General features: G+C 36.3%; 1 protein-coding gene and 1 long non-coding RNA gene across 2 annotated transcripts in view; one reads left to right on the top strand and one right to left on the bottom strand.

Moving 5' to 3' along the window:
- The first annotated feature begins 8 nt into the window (after positions 1-8).
- On the top strand, positions 9-21,632 carry LOC310648488. The gene is made up of 5 exons (XR_014494096.1): positions 9-127; positions 7,267-7,409; positions 8,220-8,272; positions 11,289-11,494; positions 21,468-21,632. It is a non-coding gene; the product is annotated as an uncharacterized lncRNA (long non-coding RNA).
- HYCC1 (hyccin PI4KA lipid kinase complex subunit 1) overlaps positions 18,161-23,226 on the bottom strand; it is a 49,864-nt gene continuing 44,798 nt past the window's right edge. The window contains exon 11 of the mRNA XM_083376354.1: positions 18,161-21,617. Coding sequence (XP_083232480.1) covers positions 21,067-21,617 — 551 coding nt within the window. The 3' untranslated portion in view covers positions 18,161-21,066. The remainder of the gene's footprint in view (positions 21,618-23,226) is intronic.

The raw sequence follows: 23,226 nt of genomic DNA, 5'->3' as shown, positions 1-23,226 counted from the left end.
AAGGCTGTCGGGAGGAAAAAGCATCATCGAGGCAGAGAAAACTGAAGAGTTTGGCCTACAAAAGTGAGGAAGAAAGGTCACGGTAGTATCGGTTGAAGTCATGAATCAGGAACGAACGTTACAATAGGTAAAAAGAGTCCTTTCCTGGTATATGCTCATTCTACGGGATTAGTGACGCTGCCTCTTAACAGTAACTGGCAGTAAACAGTCGCGCGCTGCCATGGAAATCCGCCCCGCCTCCCCCCCCTTACATCGCGTTATTAATCGTCAATCCACGTGACGGTCTAGCTGGGATTTCGCGTTTCCTCTCTACAGGAAGTGTCGTCAAAGCACTTCCTGGTGTCACGTCCAATGGGTACAGATCCCCTTCCTGCTTTGTGCGTGATTTAACACGTGCAACTGACGTTTATGATAGCCTAAATACATTTTTTTGAAAGTTGATCGGAACATTTCTAGGGCATCCAATTTGGGTATTATTATTACTATCAGATTTTTTTTATTCCACCATCATCATCATCATCATCATTATTATTATTATTATTAATAATAATAATAATGATGATGATGATAATAATAATAATCAACAAAAAATTAACCCACCTTTAGTACATTAAAAGTAATTCAAGGCAGCAAGCGTACTGCTACTCCTTTGTCCTGTTTTACCTATAACAACAACAACCTTATGAGGTGGGTTGGGCTGAGAGAGACTGACCCATTCACCAAGCTGGCTTGCCTGACTTAGGGTTGTATTAGAAAAACACTGCCTGGCTTAGCACTTATATTGGAAAAACAAAATCCCATAGGCTTTAAAAAAATCTATCACCAGTCTTCCTTAAGAAAAAAGAATTAGACAAAAGGAATTATTATAATTTTGTTAGATGTTCCTAAACTGTTATTATTAAATATGCACATTGTGAAATCTCAGTTGTCAGTTCTTTAACTGATTTTGGCCTTCATACAAATCTCATACAGAGTTCTTCCCAAGAACCTTGAATATCCTAATGCAGGGGTATCAAACTCAATTTCATTGAAGGACGCATCAGCATTGTGGTACCCTCAGGGGGGCGTGACCCATTGGGTGGGCATGGCTGCGGTGGTCACAGCTGATTGTGTGGGCTTGGCTGGGGTGGGCATGACCACCTCTATGTTGCTCATCGGGGAGATGCCTATGGGGACCGGGGAGGGTTGTGGGAGATCCAGAGGATCTCTGGCAGGTGGGGCAATGGGCAGGAGGTTCATCCTGTGGGGTGAGGAGAGGCAGGGGGCAGGACGGGGTGCCATTCCTGTGGGGCAAGGCAAGGTGAGGCAGCTGCTGCCTGACACCATCGATCCCCACACACGGATGCCAGCAAGCGCATGGGGGCCAACAGTGTCTGTCAGCAGCCACAGCCTGCCAGCCCTTCAACTGTCCACTCTGTGGGCCTGCTGCAAATACCAGCCCTCCAGCAGCAGGGGGAGGGGAGTGTGGAAGCACATGATGCAGATTGCCAGACGCTCCTACTCCATTCCATCTATTTTTGCTTGCAGTTGGAGTAGGCTGCTGCTGGTTATCTGCTCAGCCCCCTTGCAGATTTTGCTCTTGGCCTGCGCATGGAGTCTGTTCCCCTCGTGCACCTGATGCACCTTGGTCCTGCCTCAGGCCACAGCCACCAGCAGCTTATGGAGGTCAATTAGGCTGCTACCACCACCCAGAGCAGCAGGCCTGTCCAGCACAAAGGCGAAGCGGCTGGCTAGGAATCTCAAGTAGAGGCCCCTGCTGCCAGATGCAGTCGACCCGCACACGCTCACTGCCTCCTGTGCACACGCCTTGGGGGCTGCCGGGCTAGATGGGGCCAGGGCAGTGGGAGCCAGTCCTCAACGTCTCTGGGGAATCCCCACAGGCCATATATTGGCCAATCACAGACATGTCTGTCCTAATGTATCAGCATAATATATGTGCAGTTGCAAGCAGTGTGGTCTTTTGTAATTGATAACTGAAAATTTTGTGAATAAATAGATTTTCTAAGTTTAGAAAACTTATGCCATATAATATTTCAAGTTCGATTTTCAGATCTTAATACTTTATGATATGCTCCAATTATTTGTCTTCAATTTCCTGGGATTGCCACATCAATTATTCATGCTTTGTTTTTTTTTCAACCATAGTTAAATCACTGTTTTATACACTAAGATGTCAGTCTATTACAGACATGTGAAAATCATGACGTCATGTGATGTCGCGAGACGTATCGGGACTGTTTTGCCATTGTTGGCAATGGGGTGGGCACGTCTTCTGGATGACGTGTCCGGCCCACGGGCCAGCAGTTTGACACCCCTGGTCTATTAGCTCATATTCAGAAATATCATAATATTTTAACTTGCTCATTTTGACAACTTTCTTAATTATATGTTTCCACCTATTTTCCATTACTGGCACATGATCAATTTTATAGATGTTCTATGGAATCAGTTTGGTGTATTATGTTATTTAGAATCTGTTTATGAAATCTTCTTGCACAAGTGAAGTATATGATCTACTGTTTCCTCTATTATTTTACACAATATGCACTTTGAATCATTTGATGATTTTTCCAATCTGATCTTGATTGCATTAGTTCAAATAGCTTGCTCTTCTGCAGCCAAAATCAAACTAATTTCTTTTTTTAGTTCTCCAGTTGTAGTCATCACCAAGTTTTATCTTCATCTAGTTTTCCTTATACTTTTTGTATAAATTAATCCTGTAATGCTTTTCCTAGCTAAGATTCTTGTTAATGATTTTGTTACATTTATTACATTATTTCAATATTCATATTTTGTTTCCTGTATATTCAGTAAGTTTTGCTTTTAACTTGCATCAGTAATTGTTCTTGATTGTCTTTTTCATAATCAACCAATGTATGCTTTTCTTCTTTGACAGTTTGGTTGACCTGGAGTAAATCTTTGCCTTCATTTCTGTAGTGCGGATATAATCTATTAATAACACTATGGGAATGTAATGTATACTGAATAGTCATTGGTTTAGAATAGTCTTGTTTTCAGTACAAGTGTCCAGTTAATAATTTCAGCAAGGTATCATATCATAGATATGAACTAGGTGATTGATGTCTTTGATAGTGTTTCCACCATTCAATTTTGTCTTTAACAATTCACTCTTTGTTAGTATTCTTTACTAATTGAGTTTAACTTGTCCATGCTAGATGTTATCCAACTGTATGGCCAGATACTTGTAGGCATCATCCTGATAGCACCTGATGTTGGCCATTTGGCATTTCAATTCCATTACTGTATATTCCTGCTGCAACATATTTCTCTAAGGCCAATCCATTGCTGTATCTATGCTAAAATTATTAGCGTGTTTTCCATAACTAGATTTCAATTTCAATTTCAATTTACCATTGTTATGGTTCATCGCACAATCAGCCATATGTTTAGGGTTAGGGTTAGGGTTAGGATTTGGCATTTTTATCCATCTATGAAATCCTTCCCAAGAAGCTGGGATAAGGCATGATGTTGTTTAATGGTGCATATTATTTTCACACAAAGAGATGTTCAGAATGGATTTGGCATTTTTGTGTCCTTACTTCCCAAGGACCTGGGATAGGATGTTTGATCTTGTTAGAAATAACATAACAGTATATAAACTATTGTAGTAAAGCTGCCTTTGGCAATTAACTGATGGTGAATTTATCAATGTCGGTGGTCGTCAACAAGATTGCACCCAATGCACGTATGACTATTGGTATTACCTGTTTTCTCTTACCATAGTCATCCTATTTCTATATGCTTTGTAATCTGTTACTTTCTAAAGTTCCTTTTCTTCTATTCTGCTGTCTCCAGGTACTGCCACGTCCACTATCCAAACTTTTTTGTCTTTCTTATCAAAATAGTTAATTTGGCGTGTTATATGCAGCTGCCTGTCTGTTTAAATTTTAAAGTCCCAGAGCCCTTTAACTTTATATTCTTATTCTGCCTTTTTGATGTACAACTCAAAGTGGCAAAGAGCCCTAATACTTCTGCTTCCTTTTTCCCCACAACAAGAACCCTCTGAGGTGGGTTGGGCCGAGAGAGATTGGCTGACCCAGAGTGATCCAGCTGGCTTTCATGCCTGAGGGATGCCTGAACTCACAGTGTTGTGGTTTCTACGCCAACACCCAGTGGTGGGATTCAGCCATTTGCACTACTTTGGCAGAACCGGTAGCTAATTTTTTGTTACCCAGGCCCAGAATGGACTTCTGGAAGTGGCATCCACACAGAGAACCAGTTGTTCACATATTTGAATCCCACCACTGGCAACAACTTAACCACTACACCAAAGTTTTTGAAAATCTAATAAATAAAAATAGTTTTAGTTGTAACAGTAAGCTAAATTTTAACTTGGCAGCAGGGAAAAGCCCGTAGTTCCAACCATATTAGATCATGTGAGAAAATAATTGGTTATGTCTACATATTTGACACTTAATTATAGTGGCGGGAAGTTATCATTTATCATTTATATTGCATCTCTTTTGTCTTTTTACTATTTATTCCTTGTGATTTGAATTCTTAAAGTGATTCACAGCTGGTGCAGAAAGAATGGCCTTTTTTTGGTTACTTCCTAGTACTTTTCTAACAGAAATTAAATAAATATATGGATGCATTAGCAAGCTATATGGTTACCTTCTGGATGTAAAAGCTGGATTCTCAAAGAGTAATATAGAAAAAGTATTGATGCTTTTAAATTTTTGAGTGGAGAAAACATTTGAGATATAGATAAGCAGAAAAATAAACAAATGAATCATAAAACAACTTAAATTTCTCACTCAAGGCCTAACTGTTCAGACTCAAATTATAATATACTGACATCATATGAGACGTAATGTGCCCCTTATGCAAAGTCTCCAGTCTATAATGCCAGAAAAAGTGGAAGGAAAGAGAAGAAGACGATGACAAGCAGCAGCAAGCTTTGTTGTTGTTAGTTGCGAAGTCGTGTCCGACCCATCGCGACCCTATGGACAATGTTCCTCCAGGCCTTCCTGTCCTCTACCATCTTCTGGAGTCCATTTAAGCTCACGCCTACTGCTTCAGTGACTCCATCCAGCCACCTCATTCTCTGTCGTCCCCTTCTTCTATTGCCCTCAATCTTTCCCAGCATTAGGCTCTTCTCCAGTGAGTCCTTCCTTCTCATTAGGTGGCCAAAGTATTTGAGTTTCAATTTCAGGATCTGGCCTTCTAAAGAGCAGTCAGGGTTGATCTCCTCTAGGACTGACCGGTTTGATTGCCTTGCAGTCCAAGGGACTCGCAGGAGTCTTCTCCAGCACCATAGTTCAAAGGCCTCAATTCTTTGGCGCTCAGCCTTTCTTATGGTCCAGCTTTCACTGCCATACATTGCAACTGGGAAGACCATAGCCTTGACTATACGCACTTTTGTTGACAGGGTGATGTCTCTGCTTTTTAGTGTGCTGTCTAGATTTGCCATGGCTTTCCTCCCAAGGAGCAAGCGTCTTTTAATTTCTTGGCTTCAGTCCCCATCTGCAGTGATCTTGGAGCCCAGGAAAATAAAATCTGTCACTACCTCCATTTCTTCCCCATCTATTTGCCAGGAATTGAGAGGGCCAGATGCCATGATCTTGGTTTTCTTAATGTTTAGTTTCAACCCAACTTTAGCACTCTCCTTCTTCACTCGCAACAAGAGGCTCTTTAGTTCCTCTTCATTTTCTGCCATTAGAGTGGTATCATCTGCATATCTTAGGTTGTTGATGTTTCTTCTGGCAATCTTAATTCCAACGTTTGATTCATCTATCCCTGCCTTTCTCATGATGTGCTCTGCATATAAGTTAAATAGGCAAGGCGACAGTATACAGCCTTGCCAGACTCCTTTCCCAATTTTGAACCAATCGGTGGTTCCGTGTCCAGTTCTCACTGTTGCTTCTTGACCCGCATATAGGTTTCTCAAGAAATAAGATGGTCTGGTATGCCCATCTCTTTAAGGACTTGCCACAGTTTGTTATGATCCACACAATCAAAGGCTTTAGCATAGTCAATGAAGCAGAAGTAGATGTTTTTCTGGAACTCTCTAGCTTTCTCCATGATCCAGCGTATGTTGGCAATTTGATCTCTAGTTCCTCTGCCTCTTCGAAATCCTGCCTGTACTTCTGGTAGTTCTCGATCCACATACTGCTGGAGTCTAGCTTGCAGAATTTTAAGCATAACTTTACTAGCATGAGAAATGAGTGCAATGGTGCGATAGTTTGAACATTCTTTGGCACTGCCTTTCTTTGGTATTGGAATGTAAACTGATCTTTTCCAATCCTGTGGCCACTGTTGAGTTTTCCAAATTTGCTGGCAAATTGAGTGTAGCACTTTTACTGCATCGTCTTTTAAGATTTTGAATAGCTCAGCTGGAATACTGTCACCTCCACTAGCTTTGTTGTTGCTCAGCTTTTCTAAGGCCCACTTCACTTCACATTCTAGGATGTCTGGCTCGAGGTCAGTGACCAACTCATCGTGATTATCAGGGACATTAAGCTCATTCTTGTATAGTTCTTCTGTGTAATTTTGCCACATCTTCTTAATCTCTTCTGCCTCTGTTAGGTCCCTGCCATTTTGGTCCTTTATCATGCCCGTTTTTGCATGAAACGTTCCCTTCACAGAGGCAGCTGTTGACATGCCAGAAGGGCGCAATTGGAAGCAGATAATCCTTGAAATCACTGACTTGACAGCATTTAATCAAATCACATTGCACTTCAACCATAATCTGAGTATCAAATAAAAGAAAAACACAAACTTAAAAAATATACAGAGACTATTCCATTTTTTTTTCTTGTGTAGGTTTTGCTCAGTGAAAAGAGGAGATACTAGAAGAAGCAGAGAGTGATGATGTAAAGCTGTCTGTTAGTTCCTTGTCTATTTCTTTCCCAACAAGGATGGCTTGATAAACTTTTCACTTTCTTCCATGGAATAGGAAACCACAGATAATTTTGGGTGCATAATTATAAATTAAATAATAATTAAGTATCTTCTACGTTGAAAGTGTACTTAATGATGTAGCCTAGGAAATAGGGTAACAATCAGATACTGCAGTATGAGACTTGTGTAACTTGCTATCTATTTTGAGACAATAAATTGGTGGCCCATTCCACTGAATACCAATTAAACACAAGATTGGAGGAGTGATTCACATTTGAACAACTGTGTTTAAATTAACGAATAACTTAAAAGATTGAAGGATCCATAAAACATATAAATCCTACATGCACAGACGGAATACTTTGTCTCTCTATTAATGCATGCTGTATAATTCACTTCTAGAGCTTGGTTAATTTGGAAGCTTTTCAGACAGCCTCCCACATGACAGCTGTAGCGCAAGAAAAAGGTCTAACCCACAAAGAACAAGCAAACTACCAAAAAGATTGCCTTGCGCTGGAAGAATAACATTTAACTACAGCAGAAAGGTATTATTTACAGCACAATAGTCCTGGTGTGCACAGTTTCAATACATTCTAACATGAATGGTTAGCAGCATAAATTGCATGCTAATTTGAAAACAGAAGAGAAGAAGGGGAAAAAAGAAAGGAAGAAAGACAGTGGTATTAATCTGGCTTGTTCCATGATAATGTATATCTACAAATGTCAAATTGTTTACTGTCTGATAGTCATAGCTTAATTTTTGGCATTTGCTAAAAGCAAGGTATGCTTCAGGATGATTGGTTTACTATTTTGGGCTACTTGTATAACAGTTTGGCGGGTCGAATCCCGAGTGCCGCGTAGCAGAGTGAGCGCCTGTTATTCATCCCAGCTTCTGCCAACCTAGCAGTTCGAAAGCATGTAAAAAATGCAAGTAGAAAAATAGGGACCACTACCGTGGGAAGGTAACAGCATTCCATGTGCCTTTGGCATCTAGTCATGCCAGCCACATGACCACGGAGACGTCCTCGGACAAGCGCTGGCTCTTCGGCTTTGAAACGGAGATGAGCACCAGCCCCTAGAGTCGGAAACGACTAGCATGCATGTGCGGGGGAACCTTTACCTTTACCTTTTTAAGTTTGTGTAAAAGTGCATAAAGAAATACAATTCATAATGACTCTGTTACAGTTTTATTATAGTAATAAAATAGCAATTGTTTCTTGAAATCAATTCTTGCACAAAAATCTGAAATTTTGTTAAGAAAAGATCAGTTTAATAAATTGAATTCTTAAGCATCATAAACTTGCTATCATGCATTAATGTTGACCTTCAACTTTCTTTGTTTTATTTTCCTGTAGATTCTATAATGAAAATAAAAGATTTATGACATAATGTATCACTTCAGACAAAGGTATATTACGTAAATATTTATATTTGAAATATATTCAGTATTTTTATTCTATATTGCTATAAATGGAATATCTGGCCAAAGATGAAATTAGTAAACTGAAAGAACTATTTTTGTAGAATAGTGTGCACCATATATGATGGCTTAAAGGATTTTCTGAGGCCAGAATGTTAGCTGAAGTAGATGTATATTTATATCTATGTTTAGTGTAAATGTACTTATTTGTTAGTAATTTGCTTTCTCGAAACTTCAGCTGCATAGCTTTGGTAAAAATTAAAAAAACATGCTAAATATGTTATATACAGTTTATTTAGTACAGTTGAAAAATATTATGTTTTAAAGGTATTAAAGGTGTTATTATTAAAATCAATACACATCATGCTCACTTAATGATTTTAATTGGTACTACAATATCTACTACTCAGCAAATTGGTCATTAAGCAAAACATCATATGATGGCATCACTTAGCAACAGCAGTTCTAGTGAGCCTGGTTGCATTGTTACAAGAGGATTATACCGTCATTAGGCAAGGACTTCATACTTGCCCTGCTGCAGCCATTGGATTGCAGGTTAAAGATGGGAAAGATGGTAGTTTATTTCTTCAAATTTACAGTCTTGACATATAATCCTACCTTTAAAAAAAGCTATATAGATTTTCAAGAAAAAAATTGCCTTGTTCAGTGAACACTGCTAACAAGATCATTTTTTGCTGGCTTGCTGAAGAGTGAGTTGTTGTCCCTGACTCAGAATAAATTGTCTGGTCCACAATTTATAGGATATCTACAAGCAAACCTTTACTATTGACTATACAATTTAAAAATGCATGCCATTAAAAATCAAGTTATTTATTTTTTAATAAGCCATATTTTTCAAAGAAGGAAATAACAAGTGCACTTGTATGATATGGCTCTTAAAGAAAATTGAATTTGTTTCAGAATTTTGAATATGGTTTCATAGGCAGTAAGGTAAATAGATTAATACTTTATGGATACAGAAACAATTGTTTCCTTTAATTTAAAGCAATAATTAGGTTTATGCAGTATACAGTATTAATTTATCCTGAATGTCAAAGCTTACTTAGAATGTTTCATTTGTGCAAAATTCATTCATTGCTTGTAATAAAATAAAATAAAGTCCCAAAAACTGACAGCCTGGATATTGTTCCTAAATAAAAGTATGTCATAATAGAATGTTTCTAGAATATTATCTGAATGTCTAAATAAAACATTTTATTTTTTGTAGAGCAATTTGCACTAATGCCCAGAGGGCATACCTGAAGCTCTCATGTAACTCAACAAGCTTCAGCAAATAGAATAACTTCAGCCACAGATGCATAGATTAAGACTAAAGCATCTGGACTGCAAAAATCTAGACAGCAATAATAGTTACAAAAACCTGAATGTGGTTATCCAGATTTTTGTTATCTTATTAGTTTAATGTAAGCTGCTAAAGTCATCTCTGATTTTTCATCTGTAGACAGATACATAATTTATTTTTAAAAATCCCATGATATTTACAAGAATACAGGTAGTCCTTGAATATCAATTGGTCATTTGATCATTCAAAGTTACATTCAAATCTGGGAAAGAGTGTTTTACAGCAGATAAATCACTTCCAACTGTCATAAAACATAAATTCATGAAGGATTTGTCCTCTGTGCCCAAAGGGGAAGGAGGAACCTTTTATAGGGATTTCTGTTCCTGCAGCCTGCTGAATAATTTCCTCTCCCCTCCATGCATCCACCCTGAAGAAAAGTGGGAATCAGTGCAATTCACACAACAGAAGTATAACATGGGCAAACCAGTGAAGATCCAATACTGCTGCATTCTGGATCACTTATACCTTTCAAGTGGTCTTTAAGCCCCTTAGAAAGTGCATTGCAGGAATCAAAATTGACTAAATGACTACAGTGTGACTGCTCATTAAACAGGAATTGATAATCCAGAAGAACTGCCAGTTTTGTCCTCAAGAGGGCAACCCTACCAGAGTCAAAGATGACAAAATCACCAGACCCTGGGGGTCAAAACCCCAGAGCCACTCCATCTTGCCAGAGTTGATCCAAAGTTGGTTCATCTCTATCCAGACCCTTTATTGCTTCCAGGCACTTGGGTAGACTGCAGTAGTATCACCTGCCCAGCCAGAGATAGAAATGCCTAACTTGGTATCATCAGGGTACTGATCATATCACACCCTGTACTGTTGGATAACCTCACACAGCAATTTCATGTATAAGAGGAGAGATTAAAGTCCTGAGGAACCCAACATTCCAGGGACATAGGGTTCAATCCTTCCTTGCCCATCAATACCAACTGGAAGCAGTCACAGAGAAAGGAGGAGAACCACCACAAAATGGTGCCTCCCACTTCCAACCTCTGGAGTCAGTTCAGAAGGATACCAAGATTGATAATATCAAAAGCTGCTAAAAGATCAAGGATAAAGGATAGCCAGCACAATTGCATCACCCCATTTCGAGACTTCCAAAGGTATTCAGCAAGCATGAACAATATCATTTCAGTGTTATACCTGGTCTGAACCCAGACAGAAAAGGGTTGTTCCATCTCCCAGAATGCCTTAACCAAACATGAGGGAATTGCGTTCTGGACCCACGCACCTCAAGTTTGATTAAAGCATCCTGAGAGTCACCTTTTCAGTCTTGTTCACGAGAACTCTGTCCATTTCCTTGGGATCAACTGGCTCAAACTTTTCCCAAATAATAGTGCTCAGATATAAGTGTCACTTCCAAGGATCTGCCCAGCCAGAGTCAAACTTTTGAGTGAGGTCAAGTGATTATCTGACAGTTACTGAGAATTATCCTCACTGTAGCCCTGCAAGAGCTGCCGCAGCTCCTCACCCAGAGGAATCTGATTACCGAAAACAAAACAAAGCCACTGGATACTATCTGCAGATGCAATAAGAGTAGAGAAGTAAATGAACGTTGCCACCCTTATGGCCACAAATTAAGTCCTAATATAGACTCTTACCATTTGCTCAGTCAACTTCATTTTCTTCCTCCATCAGTGCTCTAGGCATCTCTGGTGCCACTTCATCTCTCGGAGTAGTCCATCTCTCTGCAAGATCCATGTGCACAGAGTCCCCACAGGCAAAATTTGGTCCAGCAACCCATTGCCTTTTCATTCCAAGGAGTAATGAGAGCATCAATCAAATTGTGTGCCAGAGCTTTGTGAAAAACCTCAAGTTCCATCAGAAACCACAGTGTCCATCAGGTATGTAATAAACATATTTATTTATTATTTTATTATTTTATTTTATTTTATTATTTATTTTATTTTATTATTTATTTTATTTTATTATTTTATTTTATTATTTTATTTTATTTTATTATTTTATTTTATTTTATTTTATTTTATTATTTTATTTTATTTTATTTTATTATTTTATTTTATTTTATTTTATTTTATTTTATTTTATTTTATTTTATTTTATTGGATTTATATACCGCCCTTTTCCGAAGGACTCAGGGCGGTTTACAGGGTACTTAAAACATTAATACAAAATTTAAAAACAATTAAAAAGAATTAAATTTAATCCCTGAAAAAATATAAAAACCCCAATTAAAAACTCTCAGCCTGGGCCGGAGAGCTCGAAGAGCCAGGTCTTCAGGTCCCGGCGAAATGAACGAAGGTCAGGGGCGGTCCTAAGCTCCGCGGGCAGCTGGTTCCAGAGGGCAGGCACACCCACAGAGAAGGCCCTCCCCCTGGGTGTCCTGTCCTGAGCCCTCCACTCACTGGAGACTCCAATAGCCAGGACCTTGTAGCCACTGCCATGTCCTCATCCTGTTCTGCCCAGCTTGTCATTCTCTCTAGTAGCACAGAATAAATGGAGAATATGGGCTAAGTGCCAGTGTGTTGCCACTCATTCTGCCTTTCTGCTATGTTTTCTGGAGTCATTCCATATCACCCATCAGCTGGAGCAAAGGCAGCTTGATCCACAGCACCTCTGAATTCTGCTGCCTGCCACCAATTCAACAAGGAGCCTCTCCAGTGGAGATGCTACTGCCTGATGCAGTCTTGTTCTTTTGGCACTTAGGGAGACATTGATAGAAATCTACATGTCCCCTTCCACTACTTGTTCTTCTGCCAGTCTGCCACCACTTTGACTGCTGCTGCTTTTCTGTTTCTCCTGCTGGCCAGGTAAATAGGACAAACATTGCTGGCCACCCACCAAATTGACAGGAGACACCAAACACTTCCACACAACATCCACATCCTCAGACTTCTCAGAAAAACTAGCTTACCAAATAGGCATCAATGTCAGCACCGTGATTGGGGGGGGGGAACCATATGCATAAATATCCCTTTAGTGTAATCTTAAATGTTCACCTCCCCTAAAATGCAAACACCAAAACTAACACAAATGAACAACAAAAGCAAAAGATTGAAACTTTAGTTTTAATAAAGACATAAAAAATAAGCATCTTCTTTCCTTCCCTGGACTTTGTCTGTACCTTTTATTTAACTATAAAATTAGAAGTGTTACTAAAATCACTATTCCTTTAGCAAATTTTGAATATTCATGAATTTTGGTTTGTTCATTTATACCGTCTTTATTATTTTTATAAATAAGGCAGCAAACACACACAATATTCTCCCTCCTTGTATTTTCCTTACAACGACCACTCTATGAAGTAAATTAAACTAAGTGAGAATGAGTGGCTGAAGATCCCCCAGTTGGCATTTTCAAAATGTTTCTCTTTTAAGAGAAATTGCATACTTCATAGGTAAACAGCTAATGTAGAAGGGGGAAAAAACCTAAAAAAAGAAATAATGCAAATTTTATTGAGATCCCTATGGGAATATGCCTGTCAGCCCTTTGAGTAGGAAAGTCCCATGGGGAGCACTGGACAGAAACAGTGGGACTTTGTCAGGCAGTAACTTGTTCATTGCAAGAGCTCCTTGGTTGATTTGACAACTTTGACTAGAACTATATTTTATTGCTATTGGCTATATAACAGAATCTTCAAAGCCTGAAAGTTTTCCCTTTCATCTCTCTTATAACCTAAGAAATAAGGACAGAGATAGTTTTAGCTTTTTTTCTCATATTTTCTGTTTCCTGAATTTAACAAAACTTTGTTTTTCTAATTCTAAAAAAGGTAAAGGTAAAGGTTCCCCCGCACATGCGTGCTAGTCGTTTTCCAACTCTAGGTGCCGGTGCTCATCTCTGTTTCAAAGCCGAAGAGCCAGCGCTAATTATTGCTAAATAACATTGTCTATTGTCTGACAATTATAGCTATCTTTAAATTCTTTTAAATTGTGTAATATATAATCTTTGTATATAAAGTATGTGATATTAACAAGAATTGAATGTTCTCCAAAATTCATGAAAAAAACAAAACAAGAAAACTGGTCCAAGTGATTGCCAAGAAGCTTACAGTGACATTAAAGGAGCTGCAAGAATTTGTGACAAGTACTAGTTGTGTACTACATGTGACAACAGCCTCCTGTAGTCTTTTTTTTAAACTTCTCTCTTTCTCTTTGTGCTGTCTGGTGAGATAGACATGTAGTCATGAGTCTTTCTTTGCTTTTATAAGTTTTTGGTAATTAAAAGTTTTATAGTAGAATATATGCTTTGGGGTTTCTTTATTTTTACCTGATGTTCATCATGCATCAAATGAACCATGGTTCATCGCCCTCTGATAGGGAGTTTTTGACTTACTCCGACACTCCTCCCAGAAGGTAACAAGAAAAACAGGTTGTGAAGACAATGTGTAGCATCTCAGACAATATTACAGACCTTGCTCACGCAACTCTTATATGCTATGTCCTAGATAAAGGGAGTGAACTGCCAATAATCTTTTCTGCCATCCTCACCAGTCTCTGCACCACCTGTCTGAAGCAGTAATACTTCCAAACCAGACTGTAATACAATATGACAGGATGCTCTCGATCGTCCCTCTATAAAAAGTGATAAGGACAGGCAAGGAAGATGTACTTTTCTTATGCAACATAAAAAATGCAAAAAATGCACGCACTGCTGTGCCTGCTTCACCAGTGTTTCGCTGTCTTGCAACCAAGCCAGCGTACTAAGTAAACATCAGAAAAATCTTACTAGAACAGCTGAACTTTATATGATGTTACTAATTGAAGTCAGGTGTGTATTAACTACTACTAAACATCATTTTGAATGTGATTGGTTAAATTCTGAACAGTCACATCTTTGTTTAGAAAGAAGGAAAAAGTGATTTATCTTGGTCTGGTTTTTTACATCTCAAAGCCTTGGCATTTTAATAGGTGTGTAGACTTTTTATATTTACTGCAGCTGAGAATTTTGAATGTTCATCAGTTACTATTAGCTAGTTAAATTATAATATTTCAAAATCTTGCTACATAGGAATGCAAACAGTTTTATACAAGTTTTATTGATTTTTTAATATTTACATATACATGTATTTATGAAGCAATACGGTGGTTGGGTAGTCAAAATAACAAATAACAAGTTGTAAATAGTTCAGATTGCATCAACAGGGATTCCCTGTCTGATACCCTTAATTATCACATAGTCAAAATAGTCACTAATACATATCAATATCCTGTTTTTAAATTTTATCTAATTGCAATAGAATAGTCTAGAATAGCCTATAATGTACAAAAGCAAGCTTAATTTTTGGGTAACCCACAATTCCCTCTTTCAATAAATAAAGAATAATTCTCTTGCCTACAAAACGTATTGTTCATTACAAAACATTGTTTTACCATTAAAATCTAGTTTTCATCTTAACAAATCACCAATTAGAAAGATATTTTTGTCTCAACAATTATTAAAATACTATCTTTTGTATATAAAATTCTAGATTCTATAATATAGTTCAAAAGTAACAACTAATATATTCTATGGTCTTAACCATACATCGTTAAAATACTATCTTTCGATATATCATTCCAAATTCTATAATATAGTTCAGAATTAAAATCTAAAAGCTTACTTTTGTTTTCCCTTACAGATCTAAAAGCTAAATGTAAAGTCAGTTATATTTTTTTAGAGATTCCCCTTAATCCATTGAAAGGTATTTTTATAGTCTATCTTTAGGAATCCCAAAAAAGAAACAAGTTCAGTTTTTTAAATCTAACTCTTGCCTTCTTTTTGTGCCAATCAGGCTTCCCTTTTGGCGTCTTTATTTCCCTTTCTTCCTATGCCCTTTTTTGGAATCCAAGGAGAGTATCCAAATGTCAGTTTTGCAAAGAAAGTGTCCCCTTTGTAACCATTGAAGTTTTGCTTTTATAATTCAGTTTTTGATGATTGATGTAATATAGTTATCATTAAATCAAGCACATCTTTTTCTTTTTCCAATTCCATCTGGATTAGGTAGAAAGTAGTAGCTGGTGTGATGGTTGTCATTTGATTAGTTGAATTCTCAATAAAGTATATTTGAAGGCCTTTAATGTCTTCACTCTTAATATTGCTTTCCTCAGGTGCTATTGCTTTTTGAGTTGTAAGTTTTGTAGTTGACATTGAAATTTGAACTTTCTTCTGTAGGTTACATTTGTTGTTCTTTGAAATCTCCTATTTTAGTGTTAGTTTCCACTTCTATTTGCTCTTGGATTATTATTTCCTCATTTAAGGTCAGAATTTGATTTGGTGGCTTTAAGTTGTCAGATTTTTCTTGCAATTTGGCTTTAATTTGTTCTGTCATTGTCAAAATCATGTCCAGTATCAGTTTATAATCGAGTGGTGGGATATATTCATCCTTTTCGTTGTTGTTTGCAGCTAAATCTTCCATGGAGGCTATTTTAATAATAGTCAAGGATTATCCACCTCCAAGAGTTGTTTTCAGTACCAGGTGTTCCCACACTTATCTTTAAAAGTAATGTCAAGGACAGCTCTGTTAGTCAGTCAGCTCTCACAACAGGAGAAAAGTTTACTTGCTGTACCAAGTTTCACCACAAGATGTCATCAATAGCATATAAGATGCAATGTAAATTTTTTTTCCAAATTAATATAAAACTTCTGTAGCATTAGTCCAATTTTGTTTAATTCACAGCTTAGAGAGGAAATAGGGTAGTAGATTCCCACCAAAAAATAGGAGCTTTTTAGTAAATACAGATAAAATTACTTAATTTCTTTGCTGAATTACTTGAATTTCTTTAAGGCTTTAAGATTTGTTCCCAGAGTAGATATTCACCGTTTTTTCAAAAAGTGGGGAAATTTTCAGGAAAGTCTCACAGGAAAATAGTTAAGGGAGTAAGAAAGGTAAAGTCTCACTCAGGTCCTCCAGATTGCTTCTTAGTGCTAGGTAGTGTTTTTGGCTTTCGGCAGGGAGCGGCTTAATGATCGGCCATCTTTATGGCCAGTCTCTTCTTCTTCAGGCCAAAGGAGTTGTCCCGGATTCAAGCGGAGGGCTTCCACCCTTCCGCAATCACAGAGAAGGCCTCCTCTCGGTAGTCGCCCCTCCAAGGCAATTTTTGACCCTTTTCAGGGTCCTCCAAAAAAGAAAGGACAGCAGGAAGTGAACTGTTCCTGCATGTCCGGAAGCACCGCGCATGCAAACCGGAAGCCAGCATAGGAATGCAAACAGTTTTAACATCTTCTAACTGTAATACTGTATACACCAAATATGTTTTAGAATGTAATGTTGGTCAGCTTATCGCCTTAATAGAAATATAATTCTGTATATCACTAAGAAAACTTTTGGAGGGACCACTGGAGTGCAGAATTGAATTAAACTGATTACAAAGAGCCCCATAAATTCATAATTGCAAAAAATTTCAAGATGGGTTTATGTGTATGTGTTCCTATACTCAAAACCTGTGATAAAAGTAAAAAAAAATTTAAAAATGCAAGTTATTATATGTATAAATTTGAATGGGGAGGATAATTTTATTATTCCTCTGAGATTTTATCAAAGGAGAAGCAGTATTACAAGTATTACTTTATGCAACATATATTAATAGAAGCAATATATTAATATTTTAAACTTCTGGAAAAAACAGTTCAGATAAAAGCAGGTTCTTCAATTTTCATTTCCTTTTGTATTAAATGCATCCAGTAAATTAACATAATAGCTCAGACTTTTCTTTTGACCTTTCTGTTAAGTAATGAGTAATTATTGGATTCTGTATTTATTATATAATTGATGGATGAAATAAAAAACATTTTTAGACCCAGCTATTTAAAAGGTCACCTTCCCCAATACAGGTAGTCCTCAACTTATAATCATTAGTGGCTGTTAAATTACAAGAGCACTAAAAATATAACTTATAACTGCTGAAGAATTACCATTGCCCTCTGATCAAAATTTGGACCTTGGCAGTTATAATAATTTCAGTATCTTAGGGTCATGTGATCACCTTTTGCGAACTTGTGATAAGCATACTTAATGGGGAAGCCAGATTCCCTTATCAACCATGTTACTAACTTAACAACTGTAGTAATTCAAATAGCAACTGTCCCAAGAAAGGTCATAAAATGGGGCATAACTTACTTAACAGTCTTGCTTAGCAACAGAAATTTGGGGCTCAATTGTGGTCATAAGTCAAAGACTACCTGTACATGTGATTCAGCTAAGCAAAAGTAGCCCTATTTATGTCTTACTGGTATAGTTAGCCAAATGTGATAGCTAAGAATAGGCAGAGTCCCAGTTACGAATTGTTTTTCTTAGAGACATTCAATCTACCTCATGCAATTACTTACACAAGGGAGTTGATGACATGCCTATTTAACCAGGAATTTATGGAGTAATTATTTCAATTTGCCTATTTTTTCTGTTTGTTTAATTAGCTTTTGTTCTGATTTTTTGTATTTAATATTTAAAAATAGGGTTAGTTGGTTGTAGTCCAGTTTTTACTTTGTAGTTAATACTTTGTTCTGGCACCTTAAGAGGGACAGGAATAAAATAATCAATAAACTGTAAGCTATGGATAAAATAAACAAACAAAAACAGAAGACTGATTTTTATTGGATTGTGACTAAGTGGGTTAGTCTACCACCACCTGCAATTCCAGTACTGCTAAAATCCAATGTGACAGGTACTTACATCATCATCATCATCATCAATGTAAACTATTTCAGTAACTGAAAACAATATTTACAAACTAAGTAAATCAATGTTAAAAGAGGTGGCTTTATCATGGAAATACATAATTGAACTCAACAGTTCATTTATTAAAATACAGAAAACATTTTGTAATTAAAACAGGATATGGTCACAAGTGTATAGTGTAAAAGTGGGTAGCACATTTTATTATTTTATACTGTTAATAGTTTATAAAGTGGTATTCATCTTTGTAAATGACAAATTATTGAAAAATTCACAGAACTTATATATTCAATAAATAGAAATGGATCTTTACAAAAGTTTAATTACTGTACCACAGAAAAGTCTACTTCATTTTCAGTTTAAAATATGAAAACCAAGAATGTCAAACACAAAAAATTATTCATATTGCACTCAATCAAAATATGAATACCTCAGTAATATTCTGCTAAAATATTTCAATACATTGTGCTTTTCCAAAGTTATGGGAAACATTTTTATTAGTATCAATATACTGTGCATTTTGTATATATTAAGATTATTTCATATTTTCTGGTTTCTATTTCATATTTTGATTATGCATAAATATAATTACCGTAACTATGCATATGTGCCATACATTTATATTACCATGTAGAATAGATAGCTGTCACATATCCTTGTTCAAAGACACTCAAGCAACTTAACTTTATAGTTTTCTTATTCCATCATCTGTTGTAGCATTTGGGCAAATTCTAAATTATTTGAATGTATAAAAAAAGTTGTTTTATACTAAAACAAAAATGTTCTCTTGAGTCCTAAAACTTTAGTACTATAAATACTTTTAATTCCATCTTGTGGAATTTTAAATAATGAACTGTAAGATAAATTGATATAGTTTTCATCTATAATGGCTGTATATTCCTGCACAGAAACTAATTCTTCAAAATCAATGTTTAATACAGTACTAGTAAACCATAAAATACGTACAAAATTGTGTAAGGATAAAGCCTATTAATACTGCTATAATAAGCATTCCAGAAATTTCATAAAATTAAATTAAAATTAGTTAGGTTTTGTCCATTTTAAATTTCAGATATGTCAGAAAACGGAAAGAGTTCCCAAAAATGTCAATTACAAACAATTGCAAAAAAAGCTCCTACTATTTATTAAAAAATTGGGACTCTGGAAATTGAAAAGTCTCTCTTTGAATACAAATAGAATTTCTAACTACATGGTACAATTAATATAAAAACAGTCTATCAAGCTGCTTCTTGCTTAAAAACAGAAATATAAAATCTTTATTAGAAAGTGTTTTGGTTGAAAAGCAACACTGCAAAAAGCAGTGGGTTGGAGGAATAAAAAAAGTGTTATTCTTGCAAGAGGATTCAGATTCAGGAACATGTAGGAAGCACTAGAATGTGATGCCAATGTTCATATACATTTTTAATCCCCTGTAAAGTTGTTATAAATTAATTAATTAATTAGCTGAAATCAGGGGGAGGAGGGTGCAAATTTGGGAAAATAAAAATGCCAAATTGTATTTTTAGAAGACAAAACTAAATCTTTTCCTTCCAAAATATTGTATCATCTCTTATCGTCATGACTATTTCCCATATAGTGTAAAGCTTATGATTTAATGTGATGCAATTTTAAAACCAGTTTAATGAAAGTAACAAGTATTTCTAATCCACACTACTCTTCCACTTAAAAATGCTAAATTATTTTAGATGAATATCTCTGTTCAACTTGAGAATAGATTCAGTATTGTTTCCTGAGTTTGAGTTATAGACCCTAATGCCAGAAAATAAGTATCAGCCTAATCATTTTTAATTCACTGGCATTATAAAAGTAGAACTGTAGCGCATTCCAAATGGATGAATAACTTTCTCCTCTTCCAGCTGATCTCTTTGTGCATTCAATTTTAGACCTATGCCAAAACCTACTGTATATTCTAAATCCAAAACACTGTTTTACAATACCACTACTGCCTGTACACATAAAATTATACAAACACTGAACTACACCCATTTTAGTGATGGTTTAAAAGCAACAGCAAATATATCTTTGGCAGCTGGATCAATCAAATCAAGATAGGCCAACACAAAGTATTAACACTCTAGGGCTGGGATGGTGGGAAAGATAAAAAAAATATTATTTTCTTAATGGTATTAGAAAATAATAATATATGTACATGCTGTATACTGTAAAATATTCATGGCTGTTATTGAAGGCAGAAAAGATTTGTGTATATTGGAATACCATAGCTATTTTAAAAGTTACAATTTGAAAATAGTGGCTTGAACACATATTGTTCAGTATTGGCACAATAATGACACATTAATTTTTTATCAATAACAGATTGTGTACATAGATCTGAATATTATTTTTCAAATATCAGCGGCTACTTAAACTATAACCTTTTTCCGTGTGCCTAAGAAAGAAGGTTCTTGCTTTTAAGAATGGAATTGGCAAGCCAATTCTAGGCCACATCTAATAATGACTGAAATAAAAGTTCAACATCCAAAAATAGCACATTAAAAATTTGATCTGATAGAGGAATATAACAGAATCATTTTCCAACACAATTTATCTACTGATCAAATTAATTCCTAAATTTTTCCACATATTAAAATATCAATACTGTAAAGTATTTAGTGAACGATCCATTCTACTCCATTTTAACATTTAATCATTGAAAGAATTTAGGTTTTACTATTGTTAAAAAAAAGTAACTTGAAGCAATTTAGTTGGCTAAAAAAGAGCTTGAAAGATTTTAAAATGTAGTATCATCATTGAATGACCTCTCTTCTACACAACGTTCAGTGATTATTGGTCTGTTGAAACAGTAATGCTGATAGTAGGTAGTCGCTGCTGATTAGACTGTTTGTTTGAAACCATAAGATCTATTCTTTCACTTTCAAATATCAGATTCCCTTCTTGCAAACTGCACACTGAAAGCCTATTTGTTTCTGTGCCATTATGATTACTTGGGATCACACCACCACAGACTTGCTCAAAGGATTTACTAAAAAGAGTAGTGCTAGTTCTAGCCAAGCTATGACTCCCTGATTTTGGCAATGATTGGCTGCTAGTTAGGGTCAGCCTTTTTAAAGAGAGAAGTTCTAGATTTTCACTGAGCGCACGCTGACTTTGTTTGTGAGATAAATGTTCTTTGTAAGATTCAGCACTCGTATCTTTTTCTTTTCCTCCAATTTTGTTTCCTCCAGGCCTTCGTTGACTCTTGCCCATTACTGTCTTATTACTGGTGTTGCTGCTACTTTTTGATGAAATAGAATGACTTGTAGTAGAAGTAGCTCTAGAGTAAAAGCCTTCATCAACTTCAGATACTTCTTCTTCTGGAATTCCTAATTCATTACCTGCATGGAGACAGAACAATCTATGTATTTCATTGGTTCTTGATAGATCTTTCTATTCAAGCACAAAACAAAAGATTTAAGAGCAGGCAAGAAGCTCATCTATTATATGAATGTAATTTATTACAATACAATATAAAGAAACAAAAAGCATGCTTACAATCTCATTGTGTGATTTTTTTAAAGCACCTGTTATTCATGCAAGATTCAGAAGAGGTTAGATCTATAACAGCTAGAAAGAGGAATAAACCCGGGTATAATCAAGGTATCTACGTACTACAGACAGCAAAATAATCACAGAAATAGATAATCAGAACAGCAGACCAGCCAATAGGGCATCACCTGCAGGTGCTCACATTTTTAGCAAATCCAGTAGTGTTTTATACTGTAAGAGCTGAATGGTCACATTCTGTACTAAAGAACTAAATTTTTGGTGATGAAACTGGAAACCTAACACACTGGAGCATATAATGTAACAAATGAGAAAATATTAAAATAAATTGATATTGTTTATATACACTTGAAAGACAGGGTTATTTCAAATGTGTAAAATAAAAATGCTGGAATGACTCAGAACTGAAAAGTCCAAGTTAAGCATTAATGCAATTTGAATCTCTCAGTGTGGTTTCCCAAGCTAAGATAAATCTATTTGTTGTCAGCATGCTGTAATATGTGGAGCACAGAGATCAGCTCTATGTGCAGAGCATGCAGTTGTGTTTGTCTAATAGTACATGCAAATGTCTATTTACTGAATACTAAAATCCTCAAACATGCAGCCATGACCCTTTCAATTTATACCTTTTGAATGTAGCTACAAAGTGCTCTGCTAAAATTGCATTCTGCCAGGTGAGCTTAATCCATCCTCCATAATTTTTCTTACAGATTTTTGCCTCCTGATCTCTGGCAAGCTTTTGCTGTCAACTCTAGGTTCTGTAGGAATTTCCTGTACACCCTGAATATGTTGATCACTGTCTCCTGGTATTCTGTTTTTTTCCCCATTCCTGGTTCTTTCTCCAGCCACATTTGTGACACTAATCTCGGGTATAACAAAGTTGCCCGACTCAGTAGTGTCATTAGTATTATCTGGTTGCTCTAGAATTAAAGATGAATAAGACAAAAAGAAAAAAGAAAGAAAGAAAAAAGATGGCTGAAAGAAAAACCATGGAAACAAACAAAAAGACACGAATTGGACAGAAAACCTAATAGCCTGAATGTTTCAAAGTCAGAGGTTTAATTTCCTGGCCTGTCATTAGTAAAGGGAATTCTTACATTATGTCTAGAGATACTATTAAGCCAGGGGTGTCAAACTGCCGGCCCGTGGGCCAGATGTGTCACACAGAAGCCGTGCCCACCCCATTGCTGGCAATGGCAAAATTGTCCCGATACGTTGCGCGACGTCATGTGACATCGTGAGTTTGACATGTCTACTATAAGCCATACAATGTTTCTGTAAATGGGATGGAATATAGATAGGTTGCAGTAAACAGATGTAATTGATTTATAAAATTTAAAATGAACTCTTTGGAGCCAAGCTCAACTGAAAAAAGTACCTGCTACATACTAAAGGAACTCAATATATAAATACATTAACTTTTACTATACAGTTACTTTT

This window comes from Vipera ursinii, assembly GCF_947247035.1.
Source record: "Vipera ursinii genome assembly, chromosome: Z".
NCBI classification, from domain to species: Eukaryota; Metazoa; Chordata; class Lepidosauria; order Squamata; family Viperidae; genus Vipera; species Vipera ursinii.
The sequence above is the reverse complement of the archived record's forward strand: the minus strand, read 5'-3'. Positions and strand labels throughout refer to the sequence as shown.